The sequence below is a fragment of the Mustela putorius genome, unplaced genomic scaffold (assembly GCF_011764305.1).
Source record: "Mustela putorius furo isolate JIRA1106 unplaced genomic scaffold, ASM1176430v1.1 tig00000813_pilon_pilon_pilon, whole genome shotgun sequence".
NCBI classification, from domain to species: Eukaryota; Metazoa; Chordata; class Mammalia; order Carnivora; family Mustelidae; genus Mustela; species Mustela putorius.
Window position 1 is genome coordinate 4,309,946 of NW_025421485.1, and position 15,697 is coordinate 4,325,642.

Consider the following 15,697-nt stretch of genomic DNA (forward strand, 5'->3'; position numbering starts at 1 on the left):
GGAGGCTGCGGCACCTGCTCAGGTCCAGTGCGGGCCTGGAGGAGGGAGCCCTGGTTCCTGCCCTCCAGGAGCTGGGCAGGCTGTGCCAGGGGGTAGCGGGGGCACAGGTAACATGTGACCATAACACAGTGCGGTCAGCACAAAATAGAGCTGCTGTCCCTGCAGGATCTGAGACTGTGAGATAGGACCTCCAGCCTGAGCTCTCCGTGGCAGCCAAGTCACATGACAGCCGAACAGGGGGAGGGACATGGCCTCCCCCACATTATTCTATTTTCTCACATCTCCACGCTAACACTGAAATCGAGCAGTAGCTTGCCAATATTCTCTTTATCTTTTCATCTTCTTTGTTTCTCAGCCAAAAGCTGGTCTTGGAAAATGTGCCAGGGACCAACCTGCGGTTCCCCATGCTCGGACTCCCTCCCAGGGAGGCGCCCGGGGAGGGGCAGAAGTCTGGCCGGTATCCATTCCCTGCCATGAAGATGTGAATCACGCTAGAGCCGCTCAACAAAACTCAGTAAATCTCAACTGTGCCCCCAAGAAACAATTTACTTGAATGATACCTCTGACATGTTCCCGTTAGCCAACCGGACAATTTTAGCTACAGTAAGAATTCTCTTACTAATCAAAAAAGGCAGCCATACGATCTTAATTTTTTAAAGCAACAATTCTATAACGAAATGTAATTATGTAAAAAGGGATTATGACAGAATACAGATACCAAAATTTGCGTAGTGGAATATTGATAGTAAAGACACCTTCAAGGTTCCTAGCACACCTACCGGAAATATCACGCATACAATGCGATGGCATTTTGGGTAAAACATGTATTATACATGTACATTTAAAAAAAAATAAGAACTGGGGCACCTGGGTTAAAGCCTCTGCCTTCAGCTCAGGTCATGATCCCGGTGTCCTGGGATCGAGCCTCTGCTCAGCAAGGAGCCTGTTTCCTCCTCTCTCTCTGCCTGCCTCTCTACCTGCTTGTGATCTCTATCAAATAAATAAATAAAATCTTAAAAAAAAAAAAAAAGAAGAACTTATTCTAGGTGGGGGAATTATAGCTTTTTGTTTTATATTTTTCTGTGTTTTATGAGTTTTTCTGCAGTGTCACACATCTAACATTTCAAATGTGAAGAAAATGTTTTCTAGTCTTTTCATCGGCAAAGTAAATAAATTTTCCTCAGAACAAAACAGAGAGGCCACTGGAGATGGTGAATGCAAATGTTATTGATCAGTTCTTGCCTGGAATTAATAGCATGATGGAAGCTTTGGTCTCCAGGGTTCCCTGTGGGGAGACCCCTTACACACTCGGGGCAAAGGACAGGGCCAGATAACAGTGTTTAGACATGTCTTTGATGTCCTCGGCCATCATCCTGGACAGCCGAACATTGGAAACAAAAGATCATTCTCGCACTCCTGACTGCAGCAGCCCACCTGCTCCCCCCTTCTGGTACGTGCCCCCAAGCCGGCCAAGGCACCACCACAGGCCTCATGGCGGATGTGGTCAGCGACATCAGAACTCTCCACATCCAGCTGATGAGAAAACAATTTCTTTCGTTACTTTTTTTCTCCCAAATCAGCTTTGTGTCTTAATGGCCCAGGTGGAGAATAGAGTTTATGAAAGAAACAAGCATTTATCACCATCATCTTCTTCTTCTTCCTTCCAAAATTAACAATTGTGCGCTTACAGGGATTATCCTAGGGCATGGGGATTACAGATAAATTTTGCTTAACTGTGTTATCTCCCTTTTCTCCATTGAACACATTTGTGTAACAGAAAGCATTTTATCTCTTTAAACATTCATTTATCTATTTCAGAGAAAGAGAGAGAGATGGAGCAAGTGGAAGTGGCAGAACAGAATCTCAAGTAGACTCTCCCCTGAGCAGGGAGCCCAGCGCAGGGCTCGATCCCACGACCCATGAGATCACAACCTTAGCCACAATCAAGGGTAGGATGTTCAATCTACTAAGCCGCCCAGGCGCCCCCCTTTTTTTTTTTTTAAAGACTTATTTATCTATTTTAGAGCAAGAGCGAGAGAGAGAGTAACAGAACACATCTTAAAATAAAACAATAATTTTTAAAATGTCAACTCGGACTTCCAAGGCTGCACTCGAGCCCTGTGTGTTCCATACACCGGTTTCCAAACGGCCAGCAGCTGCCAGAAGCCACGGAGGAGGCGGGGACACTGCACGGGAGCTGACAGCTGACATCAGTCAGAGATCAGGCAGGGCTGCAGCTCACAGAGGAGACAAAGTGGGAGCCTAACCAGGTCATGCCCATGCCTACCACAAGGTCAACTCCACCCCAAAGGTCAGTGTGCCCCAGACTGACCCACGACACCAGGGTCACCCACGCTTCCCTGGAGGGGAAGGCTGCCCAGCTGCACAGCAGCAGCAAAATTCACCAGGACATCAGCCCCCCCCAACCCACCCAGATTCCCCATACCAGGCCTCACACCCCTACCTAAGTGCCAGCAAGTCCTGACCTACAGTGACCCTGTGCTGTTATGATCTCTTTAAAGCCTTAAAGTATGTATCTGAGCACCTCAAATTTATTGTGCAAACTTTAGGCCCTTTTGTGACCCAATATATTTGACTCCGTAATAAAAAGCACCAATTCTTTTTTTTTCTTTTTCTTTTATGTTATGTTAGTCACCATACAGTATATCATTAGTTTTTGATGTCATGTTCCATGCTTCATTGTTTGCATGTAAGACCCAGTGTTCCATGCAATCCATGCCCTCCTTAATACCCAACACCAGGGGGCGCCTGGGTGGCTCAGTGGATTAAGCCGCTGCCTTCGGCTCGCGTCATGATCTCAGGGTCCTGGGATCGAGTCCGGCATCGGGCTCTCTGCTCAGCAGGGAGCCTGCTTCCCTCTCTCTCTCTCTCTCTCTCTGGCTGCCTGTCTGTCTACTTGGGATTTCTCTCTGTCAAATAAATAAATAAATCTTTAAAAAAAAAAAAATACCCAACACCAGGCTCACCCATTCCTCCGCACCCCCACCGAAACCCTCAGATTGTTTCCCGGAGCCCCTAGTCTCTCATGGCCCCTCTCCCCCTCTGATTTTCCCCCCTTCATTTTTCCCTTTCTTCTCCTAATGTCCTCCATGCTATTCCAAAAAACAACAATTCTTAAAATTTTAAAAGAAATCAATGCAAAAGCAGGTCGGTGCAGGACAGACAGCCTTTCCAACAAATGGTGCTGGAACGACTGGAAATCCACCTGCAAAGAAATGAACCTTGACCTAAACCTTTATACCATATACAACTCAAAATGGATCACAGACTTATATGTAAAACAAAATAGTGAACTTTAAGAGAAACACACACTCACAGTTGAACATCTTCATGATCTAGAGCGAGGCAAAGACTATTTAGGTTTGATGCCATAAGCACATCCTTAAAATGATACATCGATACCCGTGACCTCATCGAAATGGGCAAGTTCTACTCTGAGAAAGACCCCAAGAAGAAGATGAAAACACAAGCTACAGAACAGAAGGAGATATTTGCAAACCACATGCCCAACACAGTACCAATACCTGGGATTTTTTTTTTTTTTTGAGCTCTCAAAACTTAACAGTTAAACTATAAAGAGACATTTTGCCAAAAAAGAAGGACACATGGCAAATAAGCCATGAAAGGATGGTCAGCTTCACCGGCCACCAGGAAAATACAAATTAAAACCACAGTAAGATATAAGTAGACACCCATCAGGTTGGCAAAAACACAAAAGGGCGACATCGCCAAATGCTGAGTATGCAGAGAAACTGGGCCCTCACACAACAGTGGTGGGAGGTGATGCGATAAAGCCATCCTGGAGAACTGTTCTCCAGTTCCTTATCAAATTAAACGACAAACTACCATAAGATCCAGCAATTGGACCCTTGGATATTTATTCCCCAGAAACTAACACTTACGTTTACACAAAAACCTAAAATGTTCACACTAGCTTGATTCGTAACAGCCAAAAACTGGCAGCAATTCAGATATCCTGTAATGGGTTCATGGTTCAGCACACCGTGGTACATCCACAGCGTGGCACAGACTCAACAAGGAAACAGAATCAAGGACGGACACTCAAAACAACGGATGTCAGTCTCCAGGGGATGACGCGAAGTGGGGACGAGGAGGGAGCCCGTCTCAAGAGGTCACATCCTGCAGAATCCCGTGCGTGAAACATTTGTGACTCAACCGAGTTACAGAACTGGAGAACAGAACTGTGACTGCCAGGCCTCGGGGACTGAAGGACTGGAGTGGGGAAGGGGCAGCTGAGTCCCTGAAAGAGCAACATGAGGGCTCCGTGCAGCGACGGCACAATCGGAGTGATACCGTACCAGGGACAGCACAATCGGAGTGATACCGTACCAGGGATGGCACAATCGGAGTGATACCATACCAGGGACGCACAATCAGAGTGATACCGTACCAGGGACGGCACAATCGGAGTGATACCGTACCAGGGACAGCACAATCGGAGTGATACCGTACCAGGGACAGCACAATCGGAGTGATACCGTACCAGGGACGCACAATCAGAGTGATACCGTACCAGGGACGGCACAATCGGAGTGATACCGTACCAGGGATGGCACAATCGGAGTGATACCGTACCACGGCTTTGCAAGATGCTGCCGCTGGGAGAAACGGAGGGGAGAGTACATAGAAGCTCTGCCTTATCTCTTGCAACTACATGTGAGTCTATAATTATCTCAAAATAAAATGTTAATGAAAAATAACAACTGATCAGCATTTTTAAAAAAATATTCTTCTCGCCAGTGACTTGCATTAACACTCTGGCATCTGAGCAGCAGAGAATGCTTTGTCCAGATGCCCTGCTTTGGGAATTAGATATTCAAGTGCAGACACGGGGCTGGAGAAGATGCGGTGTTATCCCTTGCCTTGGTCTCCGCGTGAGAAGCCCCCTGGGAATTCGCAAGCTTTACACAGTATAAATGGGGATTGGAACGGAGCTTCCAAGGGCTGAGTCTGAACCTGTTCCTTTTCACCCATGCAAATGACCTCAGATAAATATAAGTGGAGGGGGTTAAAATCGCAACAAGGCATTTTTGTTCCCTTCCATGGTGATCAAATAATTGAAAGAAGGCCCTAGTGGTGACCCCAGCCTCAGTCTGAGAGGTTTTTGCAGCCCCGGCTCACCAGTGCGAGAGCGAGGCATGTGGAGACTTCCTGGGCAGAAACGGGGTTCCTGTTATTTTTTTTATTTTATTTTTTAAATATTTTATCTATTTATTAGAGAGACAGAGAGCATAAGCAGGCAAAGCAGCAGACAGAGGGAGAGGGAGAAGCAGGTTCTCCCCTGAGCTGGGAGCCGGAAGCAGGGCTCGATCCCAGGATCCTGGGATCATGACCTGAGCCAAAGGCAGCCACTTAACTGACTGAGCCAACCAGGCGCCCCAGAAACGGGGTTCCTGAGAACAATTTCCACAGCAACTGTACCATAGGAGGGCAAGGATGGACAGAGCTCTGCAGTCAGACCCAGAGCCAGAGACGCACAAAATTGAGTCGCACGGCCTTTGGGAGCTTTAACTTCTTTAACCTCTCAGAACTAAGCACCCCCGCGGGAGAGCACCTCGAAGGCCATCCCCCAAGACAGACTGCAGGTGTGTCCTCAGCATCTGGCTCACACACGGCATGCTGAATTCTTGTAACCACCCTGTGAGGCATTTATTACCAATGGCCCCATTCTACAGATGAAGAAACAAACCGAGAGAGGGTTCAGAGGCTTGCCCGAGTATAGATGGGCTCAAGTTTGACACTGGGTTTGCAGGACTCCAGACAACCAGCTCTTAACACTCCCCTGACGTTAAGCACCTAGCTCACCATCACTGACATAGAAGTAGGACCATTAACTAAAAGCAAGACCGACTAAGGAAGCCAGAAGTCGGCAGCTGCGTCCAGGATGGTCTCCAGATTTATAGATCAAAGATCCCTTCCGTTGACCTCTTGCCAAGGCAGTTCTAAAGCAGCTTCTAGAGCAGCGCTTCTCCACCTTTAGCACTGATAAGACTCATGTGGAGCGCTCCTGAAAACAAATTCCCGGCCCCCCCCAGCAGGGACTCTGAATTCAGAAAATCGGGGAGGGGGGTGACCGGAGAATTTACATTTACGATTTACATCTAACGATTTCCCAAGTGATGCTGATACAGCTGGTCCATGTCCCACAGCTCCAAAGCTTCATGGGTCCGTGGGAAGGGAGGGCAGGGAAAATGGCTTCAGGCTGGGGTACACTCAGACCCAGAGGCCCGTCTTCTCAGCCAGAATCTGTCCAGCCCCCACTACCACTTTGGAGCCAGACAAAAATGGGCTCTCCAATACATGCTGCCCATATAACCAGTCCACTGGCTTTTCTCACCTCTATTCCAACTTTACAATGGGAACACAACTCTCTTTACCAAGTAAGGATTAAAGGAGGTGAAATACGTCAAGTACTTAAGCTCAGGACAAAGTCAGTAACGATCTGTCTCATCCCTCACTTTTTCTCAGATTCAGGTTCCCCACCTCCCCAAAATACCAGCCCAAATTCTACTTTTTGCGTGTCTGGAGGCATTGGTAGGGAAAACAACAATACTTTCTATCTCTACAGTTTACAGACTGCCTCATGAGGGCAGGGCCCATGGCTTTTATACACTGTGTGTCCTGTCCCTCACCTACCACATACACCTACCGCAAAATCTGGCTTAGAGTGAGCATTCAATATGGGTTTATTAATCAAACAAACAGGTTGAATTTGCTGTCAAACTAGCATTTTGAGAAAAAAATTACACCTTCAGAGATGAGAGCTGACCGTAGTTCTCACTTTCTGCCCAACCAAGAACCTTTCCTCTCTGCTAAAGTCTAAGGGATGCTGTAGACAGTCAAGAATTAACAGGAGGAGGGGTTCCTGGGTGGCTCAGTGGTTTAAAGCCTCTGCCTTCGGCTCAGGTCATAATCTCCGGGCCCTGGGATTGAGCCCCGCATCAGACTCTCTGCTCAGCGGGGAGCCGGCTCCCCCTCTCTCTGCCTGCCTCTCTGCCTGCTTGTGATCTCTGTCTGTCAAATAAATAAACAAAATCTTAAAAAAAAAAAAAAATTAACAGGAGGAAGTCTGTGATTTGAAGGCAACGGTGAAATCAAGCCAGCATCGTAGACACAGTGGGGCAAAGCACGTCTCTCGGAGCTACGGAAGTCACCATTATTCTTTCACCATTATTAATTCTCCAGGCAAAACCAAGAATATAGCTTAGTAAAAGAGGGCCAGAGAAGTTTCTAGACGAACCCTTCATAATCGCCAGTGAGAAAACGCAGGTCCTCAGAAAGAAACAGGGGAGATGACAGAGGGGAAGGGGCAGAACATCCGTCCCGAGAGACACGTGTTACTCTGACCAGCCCCGGGGCCAGAAGGGGGAATCCGAAGGCAGACAAGTAAGTCCGTGCAGAAATTAACTTGAAACAGAGATGAAAATTTCATAGCATGGACACAGACTTTTTCTTAGGCTGAGATCTGGAGTGTCTGTGTATAGCTTTACAGTCAGATAGATGTGCGTTCAAATCCTGGTACAGCATCCACCTGTCATAGGAGCTTGAACAAGTCACTGAACATCTCTGGACTTGGGTTTTCGGGCACATAAAATGGGAACAGTAATGCCCACTCTTCACAGGGTAGTTGTGGGGGGCTGAACGACATACCCCTACATCCGGAACCTGGCCCAGAGTAGCCATGTAATTCTCAGTTCCCATCAACTTGGCCCCACTGGTAACCTTCCCACTGATAAGGGAAGAGGATTCACTCCCTCTGTTGGCCTTGAGTTCTGTGATTTAAGAATTACTTCCATGGATCCAACTAGATGCGTGCAATGTTACGCTGCTGTCACAAAGGAAGCAATTTATAACGCTTACAATGAAAACTCTGAAACTTCTACAATTCGATAAGACAACTGAGCCCACAGCCAACTCTGCGGGAACCATTCCATTATTCACTCGGTTTCACTAGTCAGTGGTATTGAATCCCACTGCACGGTGACAGGTAGCAGCTACCCACGGGTTGAGCACAGCATGACTTGTAGAGATGCGAAATGCCTAGGGTGTACATATGAAATTAATATCTTTAATAAAAGACAATTGTTACTGCTTTCAAGTAATCAAATGGTGTTGGGTTCTTAAATCTTACTAAAGATTTAAGAACCCAACACTGTTTGATGAGGCACGAGAACCAGCTGTCCCCTCTCTGTGCTCCAAGCCTTTCCCAGCAGGCGAGGAGTGCCCTTCTTCCTCAGCGTCCCCCAAGCCGGCACTGGGAGCCCCTGTGTGCTCTTACGAACCGCTCCTCGAACTACAGGATCCAACACTGGGTATGCTCGCCTCAGGGGTAATCTTTGCAGTGTGTTACCGACGAAACCTCGTGCCCCACGCCTCACCAAATTTATATGTCGAAGCCCTAACCCCTAACTCCCAGCCTTGCTGTATTTGGACACAGAACCAAAAGGAGGTAATTAAGGCTAAGAGGAGTGGGGGAGCACAGAACAGTGGAATGGAAGGTAGTTATGAATCAATGAAACCCTCTCACATGTGTCCGCTCCTTATTTCATTCCCTTGTACTATCCTTACACTTCTCCCCCCAGCCTAATACAGAACTAAGCGAACAAGAGATACTTTCACTCGACAAGTAAGAAACTAACCGGACTTTTGGCTCAAATTCTCCTACATTTGGAGTTGAGACCTCAAAGTGGAACCTGTAATTGTTCCCTGACTCTATCAGCATTTGGCTTGGCTCTCTATCCAGAGTTCTGTAAGGTCCTGTAGAACAAAGACTCATGCATCCATCAAATATTTACTGAGCACCTACTACGGGCCAGCCATTGTGCCAGGCGCTAAGGCACGACAGTGAGCAAAGCCAATTTGAATGGAACACCATTTGATTACTTGAAAGCAGTAACAATTGTCTTTCAAAAGGTAAGTGCACAGCACTTACCAAGGTGCCATGGGGAGATAAGATGCTAAACCAATATTTGTGTAATTACAAACGTGGTGAGTCACATTAAGTGGTTTGCAACCTTTTTTTTTTTTCTTTTTTTTTTTAAGTAGACTCCAGGCCCAATGTGGGGCTTGAACTCACAACTCTGATATCCAAAGTCACGTGCCCTACTGAATGAGCCAGCCAGGCACCCCTCAACTGTTTGCTTTGTTTTGTTTTGTTTTTAATGAAAATGGCCTATAGATAACCCATTTCAAAAACATTTGATCTCATAATTTCTCTCCCAAATCTTTTTCATCAAGAACATGTAACTACCAACCAGATTTCTTGAACAACAAAAGATCCCACAGTCCCTCCCCAGTTAACAGAGGTCTGCACAGTGGGAAGAAGCCTCTCCCTCGCACTGACTTCCAGGGCCAGATGATGGGTAAAGGCACAATTTCCAGCAGGTTTTTGTTTCTGTCTTTTGAAAAGGGTTCATAGACCCTGGGCCTACCTTCGCAGATTAGTGTTTCTAATGGCTGGTCATCAAAATCACCCAGAGGGCTTATTAAACCACAAACCACGGCCACCGCCCCCCAGGGTTCTGAGTTGGTCTAGGCAGGGGGTCTGAGAATCTGCATTTCGTACAAGTTCCATAGGGACACTGAAACTGCTGGGCCAGGGACCACAGTTTGAGAGTGACCGCACTAGACTGAAAGGCAGGCTTTAGCACGAACAAAGTTAAAGCTGGAAGGAAACTTACCTAGGTCAGGCTCCTCGGGTGACAGGGATAGGACATGAGCCCAGAGAGGAGAACCAAATCTCTCAAGGTCAAAACCGAACAAGTTAGGCCATTTCCCCTTCGGATCACTGGCCTTTCTGTGACACAGCCTCCTGGAGAAGCCACTTCTTCTGCCGAGCCTCCAAAGACATGCCCTTCTCAGTGGATAGGGAGGTAAACTCATTGTCAAAAACACAGAGGTAGGATATGCTATCACATCTTAGAACTCAGAGAGGTCCAGCAGGGTTGCAGTGGGCGGGTGGGGGAGGCGATTCAAAATTGACAAAACATTGACAATTGTCGAGGCTGGGTGATGATTACAAAGAAGTGTTTTACTGTCTTCCCACTTTTGTCCATGTTCAACATTTTCCATAACAAACTAGGTAACAGGAATCAGCTGGATCAAGACTGATCATTGCACATCTCTGAGAAGGCTTAGGGTTCTCATGCAGCCCCCGAAATATACTTGCCTCCCCCCAAAATATTTTGAACATCTGTGACATGCCAAGCCTTGCCTGAGCGCTAGAGGGATTCAGAGAAAATTAAGACATACACTTCTGTCCTCAAGAAGCCCATAATTTGGGCGCCTGGGTGGCTCAGTGGGTTAGGCCGCTGCCTTCAGCTCAGGTCGTGATCTCAGGGTCCTGGGATCGAGGACCGCATCGGGCTCTCTGCTCGGCAGGGAGCCTGCTTCCCCTCTCTATCTCTGTCTGCCTATTTGTGACCTCTCTGTCAAATAAATAAATGAAATCTTTAAAAAAAAAAAAAAAAAGCCCATAATTTGGTGGAGTAAATGAAATGCATATCATTATGTTACCGAGAGTAATAAATGGCAGAGACGATCGAGAATGAGCTAAGAGATTAAGTGAACCAAAGCAAGACTGTCTCCTTTCCCACTTTATATCCCAGAAGTTAAACTTTTTTTGTCTCTAAGAGCAGTCAAGTTTTAGAAATGTGTATTACCATCAATAGGTAAAGTTTAATCAAAATGAAAAGACATCAAAAGTAGAAATAATAAAAAGAGATCAAAAATCTGCTACAGAAATAGGGGCACCTGGGTGGCTCAGTGGGTGAAGCCTCTGCCTTCGGCTCAGGTCATGATCCCAGGGTCCTAGGATCGAGCCCTGAATTGGGCTCTCTGCTCAGCAGGGAGCCTGCCTCTCCCCCTCTCTCTCTGCCTGCCTCTCTGCCTACTTGTGCTCTGTGTCAAATAAATAAATAAAACCTTAAAAAAATATATGCTACAGAAACAGTATTATTACTGTTTTTTATACAACAGACTATAAAATTAGTTAAAAGGACAATAGGATAGAAATAAGTCACATTCATAACATTTAACTGAAAAATGAAGCAAAGTGACATTAATGTATGTATTATAGAACATGTAATTTTGAGCAATGTTTAGAAGCATATAAAATTTAGTGGTTTGGGTGTTTTGTTTTGTTTTGTTTTAAAGATTTTATTTATTTTATTTGACAGACAGAGATCACAAGTAGGCAGAGAGAGAGGAGGAAGCAGGCTCCCTGCTGAGCAGAGAGTCCGATGCGGGACTCAATTCCAGGACCCTGAGATCATGACCTGAGCCAAAGGCAGCGACTTAACCCACTGAGCCACCCAGGCGCCCCTGGGTTTTTTTTTTTAAGATTTTATTTATTTATTTGACAGGCAGAGATCACAGGTAGGCAGAGAGGCAGGTGGGGGGGTGGGGTGGGAAGCTGGCACACTGCTGATCAAAGAGCCCAATGTGGGGCTGGATCCTTGAGATCATGACCTGAGCTGAAGGCAGAGGCTTAACCCACTGAGCCACCCAGGTGACCCTAAAATTTAGTTTTAATACCAGAAAAAATACACTAAAGTGTTAATACTAACTGTATCTGCATCATAGATTTCTGGTGTTCTTTTGTTTCAACTCTTCTGTATGTTCTTAAATTATATGTTATAAATATGCATTATGTCCATCATAGCCTTCCATCTCCTGCTTTTTTAAAGTGCAATTAACTTTAATGTCCTACAATTTATCTGTATATCCAGAAACTGAAACAAAAAGCCAAGAGGGCCCATTAAGCAGGGTATGAGCTGAGAAGAGTAACTTCCTGGAATCTTTTTGAAGAGATTAGAGGTAAGGGCCCTCCAGAAAGACCAAATGAGGCTGCCCGCAGCCAGCTCTCATGGTCAGTTGCCCCCATGAAAGCCCAAGAGGCTTCCTTTACCAGTCTGGAACAGAACCCCTGAAGCATGGGGGCCAGGGATAGGTGCAATTATTAGAAGCAGGCTCCCTTTACTCTCTTGGTGCATACAGGGTCCTATACCACAGCTTTTGTTTTCATGTCCTGGTCCCTCTCAATTCTGACGACTGCCTAGCACGCCTCAAGGGCACTGGGGGGCTCAGGCACAGGGGGCTGGGGACTTCCCTCTCTCTTTAAACTATAGTCTGTCTTCTTCTCATTCTGATTTTTCAAACTTTTACTAGCTCTCCTTTGGAAAGTGCCTCTGAATGCTACGAAACTGATAGAACAATTCAAATGTGGAATCTACAAAATGAACACCATTTTCTTCAAAAGGGGATTTCTAATGTCAAACATGATGGTGGTACCAGAATGAACACTTACAACACCATGGGAGATCAGTAAGTTACTTACTAAATGAAAGAAAGAACAGTCACTTTCACATTTTGCACAGAACGCTTTAGACAGGCTCTAGGAGATCACAAACTTTCCTGGTAAAAAATCCCAAGACAAAATACACATATTTAAAGTGTTTAAAAACATTTAAACCACAAACAAACCATTTAAACCATCTGCAATAACAAGAAAGGCAGGATAGAATTTCAGCTGCAACCGAGCTTACTTCTTACTCCATAAAGAATACTTGTTCTAGAAAACAGCAGCGCCCCTTGTCCGCTGCTCTGGGGAATGGAAACTGTCACGGATCACATTGCAAATTTTAAACCAGCCAGATTCCAGCATGCAAAGACATGTAGAAACATTTCCTCACCTGTGTTTCATTTCCTCCCTTCACATTTTTTATTTGGTTTTTGTTTCCCAGAAACAAACTTTTCTAAGGACTGGTTCTAAGGAATTCTTCAAATCTACCCAGGGATTTAAGACATTCTTGACAAAAAGTTAGAGGTAGGGTCCTAATGTCTTTAAACTAATGGCCTTCAAAATTCCAGTTACATTTTCCATCAAAGGGCGGCAGACCAAGATGACATTAACACATTTCTTTAAGACAAAGCTCAGACCCTACCCAGACCTCCACCTCTCCCCAGGTCTTACCTCCAGTGTTTTCATGTCCTGGTCCCTCTCAATTCTGACGACTGCCTAGCATGCCTCAAGGGCACTGGGGGGCTCAGGCACAGGGGGCTAGGGACTTCCCTCTCTCTTTAAAGCATACTCTGTCTTCTTCTCATTCTGATTTTTCAAACTTTTACTAGCTCTCCTTTGGAAAGTGCCTCTGAATGCTACGAAACTGATAGAACAATTCAAATGTGGAATCTACAAAATGAACACCATTTTCTTCAAAAGGGGATTTCTAATGTCAAACATGATGGTGGTACCAGAACGAACACTTACAACACCATGGGAGATTAAAATTAAAATTGAAATGCTTTTACTGGGAATCAAAGTTTTTGTTCAAGTGAAATGTACACGTTGATCGCTTTAAAGCCTCCTAAAAACTGCCTTGGCGCCTGGAAGCAACACTCAGCTCTGTAAGAATTTAGTCAAGAAAAGCTTTAGTTTGCAAATTCAGGAGTCCCTCTTTTCTACTGGTCTTCATGACCAGGGATCAAAAGCGGGTTGACAGCAAAATGGCCCAGCATCCTTCCCAGTGAATGGCGGGTCGCCCTGGCCTCCACCCCAGCCTGCCGCCCCGGCGGCCACACACACACTCACACACACACACACACACACACACACTTACTTCTCGGACAGAAACCAGCCTTTGTTCCCAAGACGCAAAACTAGGCTCCAGTTTCTAAGCCCCCACCTCCCTTAGAGCCGGTCCCAGGCCGTTCTGGAAGGAAGCCCCATTTTCTCCGGTGTCCCTTGCTGGGGGGACGTGGCTGCCACCTCGGACTCCAGCTCTTCAAACACACAGACGAAGACACACACCCCCAAAATAATCACGACCGCGGGCACCGTCGTCTGTTAGAGCTCGCCCCTCCAGAGGGCTCCCCGCGTGCCAGGCGCCCAGGGCGCGCTCTCCAACTTTCCCGACCTCCCGCACACAGGCGCGCGCACGCACACGAGGCCGCGGCACCCAGGTCCCACGTGCCCTCGAGGCCGGACCCGGACCCTACCCCGCCTCCTTCGCTGGCGCCGGCCGGGGGAGCACCCACGCCCACTCGCGCCCTGCGCCCCGGGCCCCGCGCCCTGCGCCCCGGACCCCGCGCCCTGCGCCCCGGGCTCCGCGCCCGGCTCCGGAGCCCTGCGGCCCGGCGGCGGGGCCGCTCTCACCTCGGCCTTTGTCCTGCCGCCGACGCAGCCCCGCTCCCGAGCGCCCGCCGCCGTCGGAGGGCCAGCCCAGCCTCCCGGCCGCCGTCCCACCCACAGCTCCCGGGCTCCGGCCGGGCCGGGGGCGCTCGGCAAAGCCCGGATCGGCGGAGCGCGGCCGGCGCCGAAGACGCGACCCCTGACCCCGGCCGCACCCCCTGTAGTCCACTTCTCCGGGTCTTCGGGCCGACCGCGCGGAAGGGACGCGCGGTGGGCTCGGCCGCCCCGGGACCCGACTGGGGAAGGGTCGCGGCGAGGGCGGTGTCCGGCGAGGGGAGGGGGCGAGGCGGCCGGAGCGAAGTCCCGCGGCCTCCCCGCCGGGGTTCTCGCCCCGGTGGCACCCGGTCCTCTCGTCTCCCCGACCCGGTGCCCGGGTCCCGGCCCCCAGGCCGGGCCGGAGCTGAGCCCTGCGGAGGGTCCAAGTGGGCCGGGCGCCCCCCGCGCGTCTCCAGGGAATTCCCAGCCGAAGCTCCCAGCCACGGTGCGCCGCCTGCGCCCAGGAAATGTCGCCTTCTTCTCGGTTCTCCCCGAGGGATTCCACCCGCACCCCCCGGCAGCGGCCCGCGAGCCCCCTACCCTGACGTACCCCTCCTCCCCTGCACTCCGTGGGACCAAGTCCTGGAGCCTCTCCAGCCACAGCGGAGTCCGCGGGGCGGGGGGTCTGGAAAGAAGTGGGAAGAACCTTCGGAGAACAGAGGTCATTTTGTCACTTGGGACCCAGGCGCCGGGAGGAGACAAGAGGCAGCGAGAGAGGAGCCCAGACCTCCCAGTCACTCCACGCCCAGGACCCCGGGACACACACACACACCCGCGCCCGGCCGCCAGGCTGAGCCCTGCAGAGGGTCGCTGTCGCCCGGGCGCCCAGCGGGACCCGCCCCTCCCCCCGCCTCCCGTCACCCGCAGTGCCGCGGACCCGCTCAAACAGCGGCGACTGGAAGACCCCGGTCTCCGACAGACCTAGTGGGCAAGCGGCGACGAGGGGGCCGGCCTGGGGCCAGCAGAGAAGAGGAAGATTCTGGAACTCCAGGCTCCTGCGGGTGGGACCGGCCACCTTTGCCCTGGACCCCGTGTCCGGTGGGAAGAAGGAGTGAATGAAGGAAGGACTAAAAGAACGAACCTCAAAGAAGACTTTGCAGACCTCGCCGGCGCGTGGTGCAGCAGTAGCAGAGCAGTGAGCACGGGGAACTGGAGATGTCCTCCTGAAGCCAAAGCCGTCGCCCCCGTGATTTCAGGAACCTGCGAGTTGCAGAACCTGCTCTGTGCCCTCGCTGCCCCTCACCCGCACGCCCTGCTGGTGAGGTCTTGGGCCTAAGAGTCACTGTCCTCTGGGACTGGTGAGTGACAGTTCAGGGACCTGCTGAGGGAACAGCTCAGGCAAATGCCAACGCTCCCTGCGTCCAAAGTAGGAGAACTGCCTGGAAGAATCCTGGCAGATCTGTGCTAGGAAGACAGCACCATCATTTT

At 49.0% G+C, this 15,697-nt stretch overlaps 1 protein-coding gene across 7 annotated transcripts in view; it reads right to left on the reverse strand.

The window, feature by feature from the left end:
• GREB1 (growth regulating estrogen receptor binding 1) overlaps window positions 1-15,697 on the reverse strand; it is a 135,540-nt gene extending 119,843 nt beyond the window's left edge. For 3 of the 7 annotated variants that reach the window (XM_045084866.1, XM_045084867.1, XM_045084868.1), the window contains exon 1: window positions 14,198-15,115. In XM_045084866.1, the coding sequence (XP_044940801.1) occupies window positions 14,198-14,935 (738 nt within the window). In that variant the 5' untranslated portion in view covers window positions 14,936-15,115. Of the gene's footprint in view, window positions 1-14,197; window positions 15,132-15,350 lie in introns of those variants that run through there. The other 4 variants (XM_004745806.3, XM_045084865.1, XM_004745805.3 and 1 more) reach the window with 4 other exon arrangements.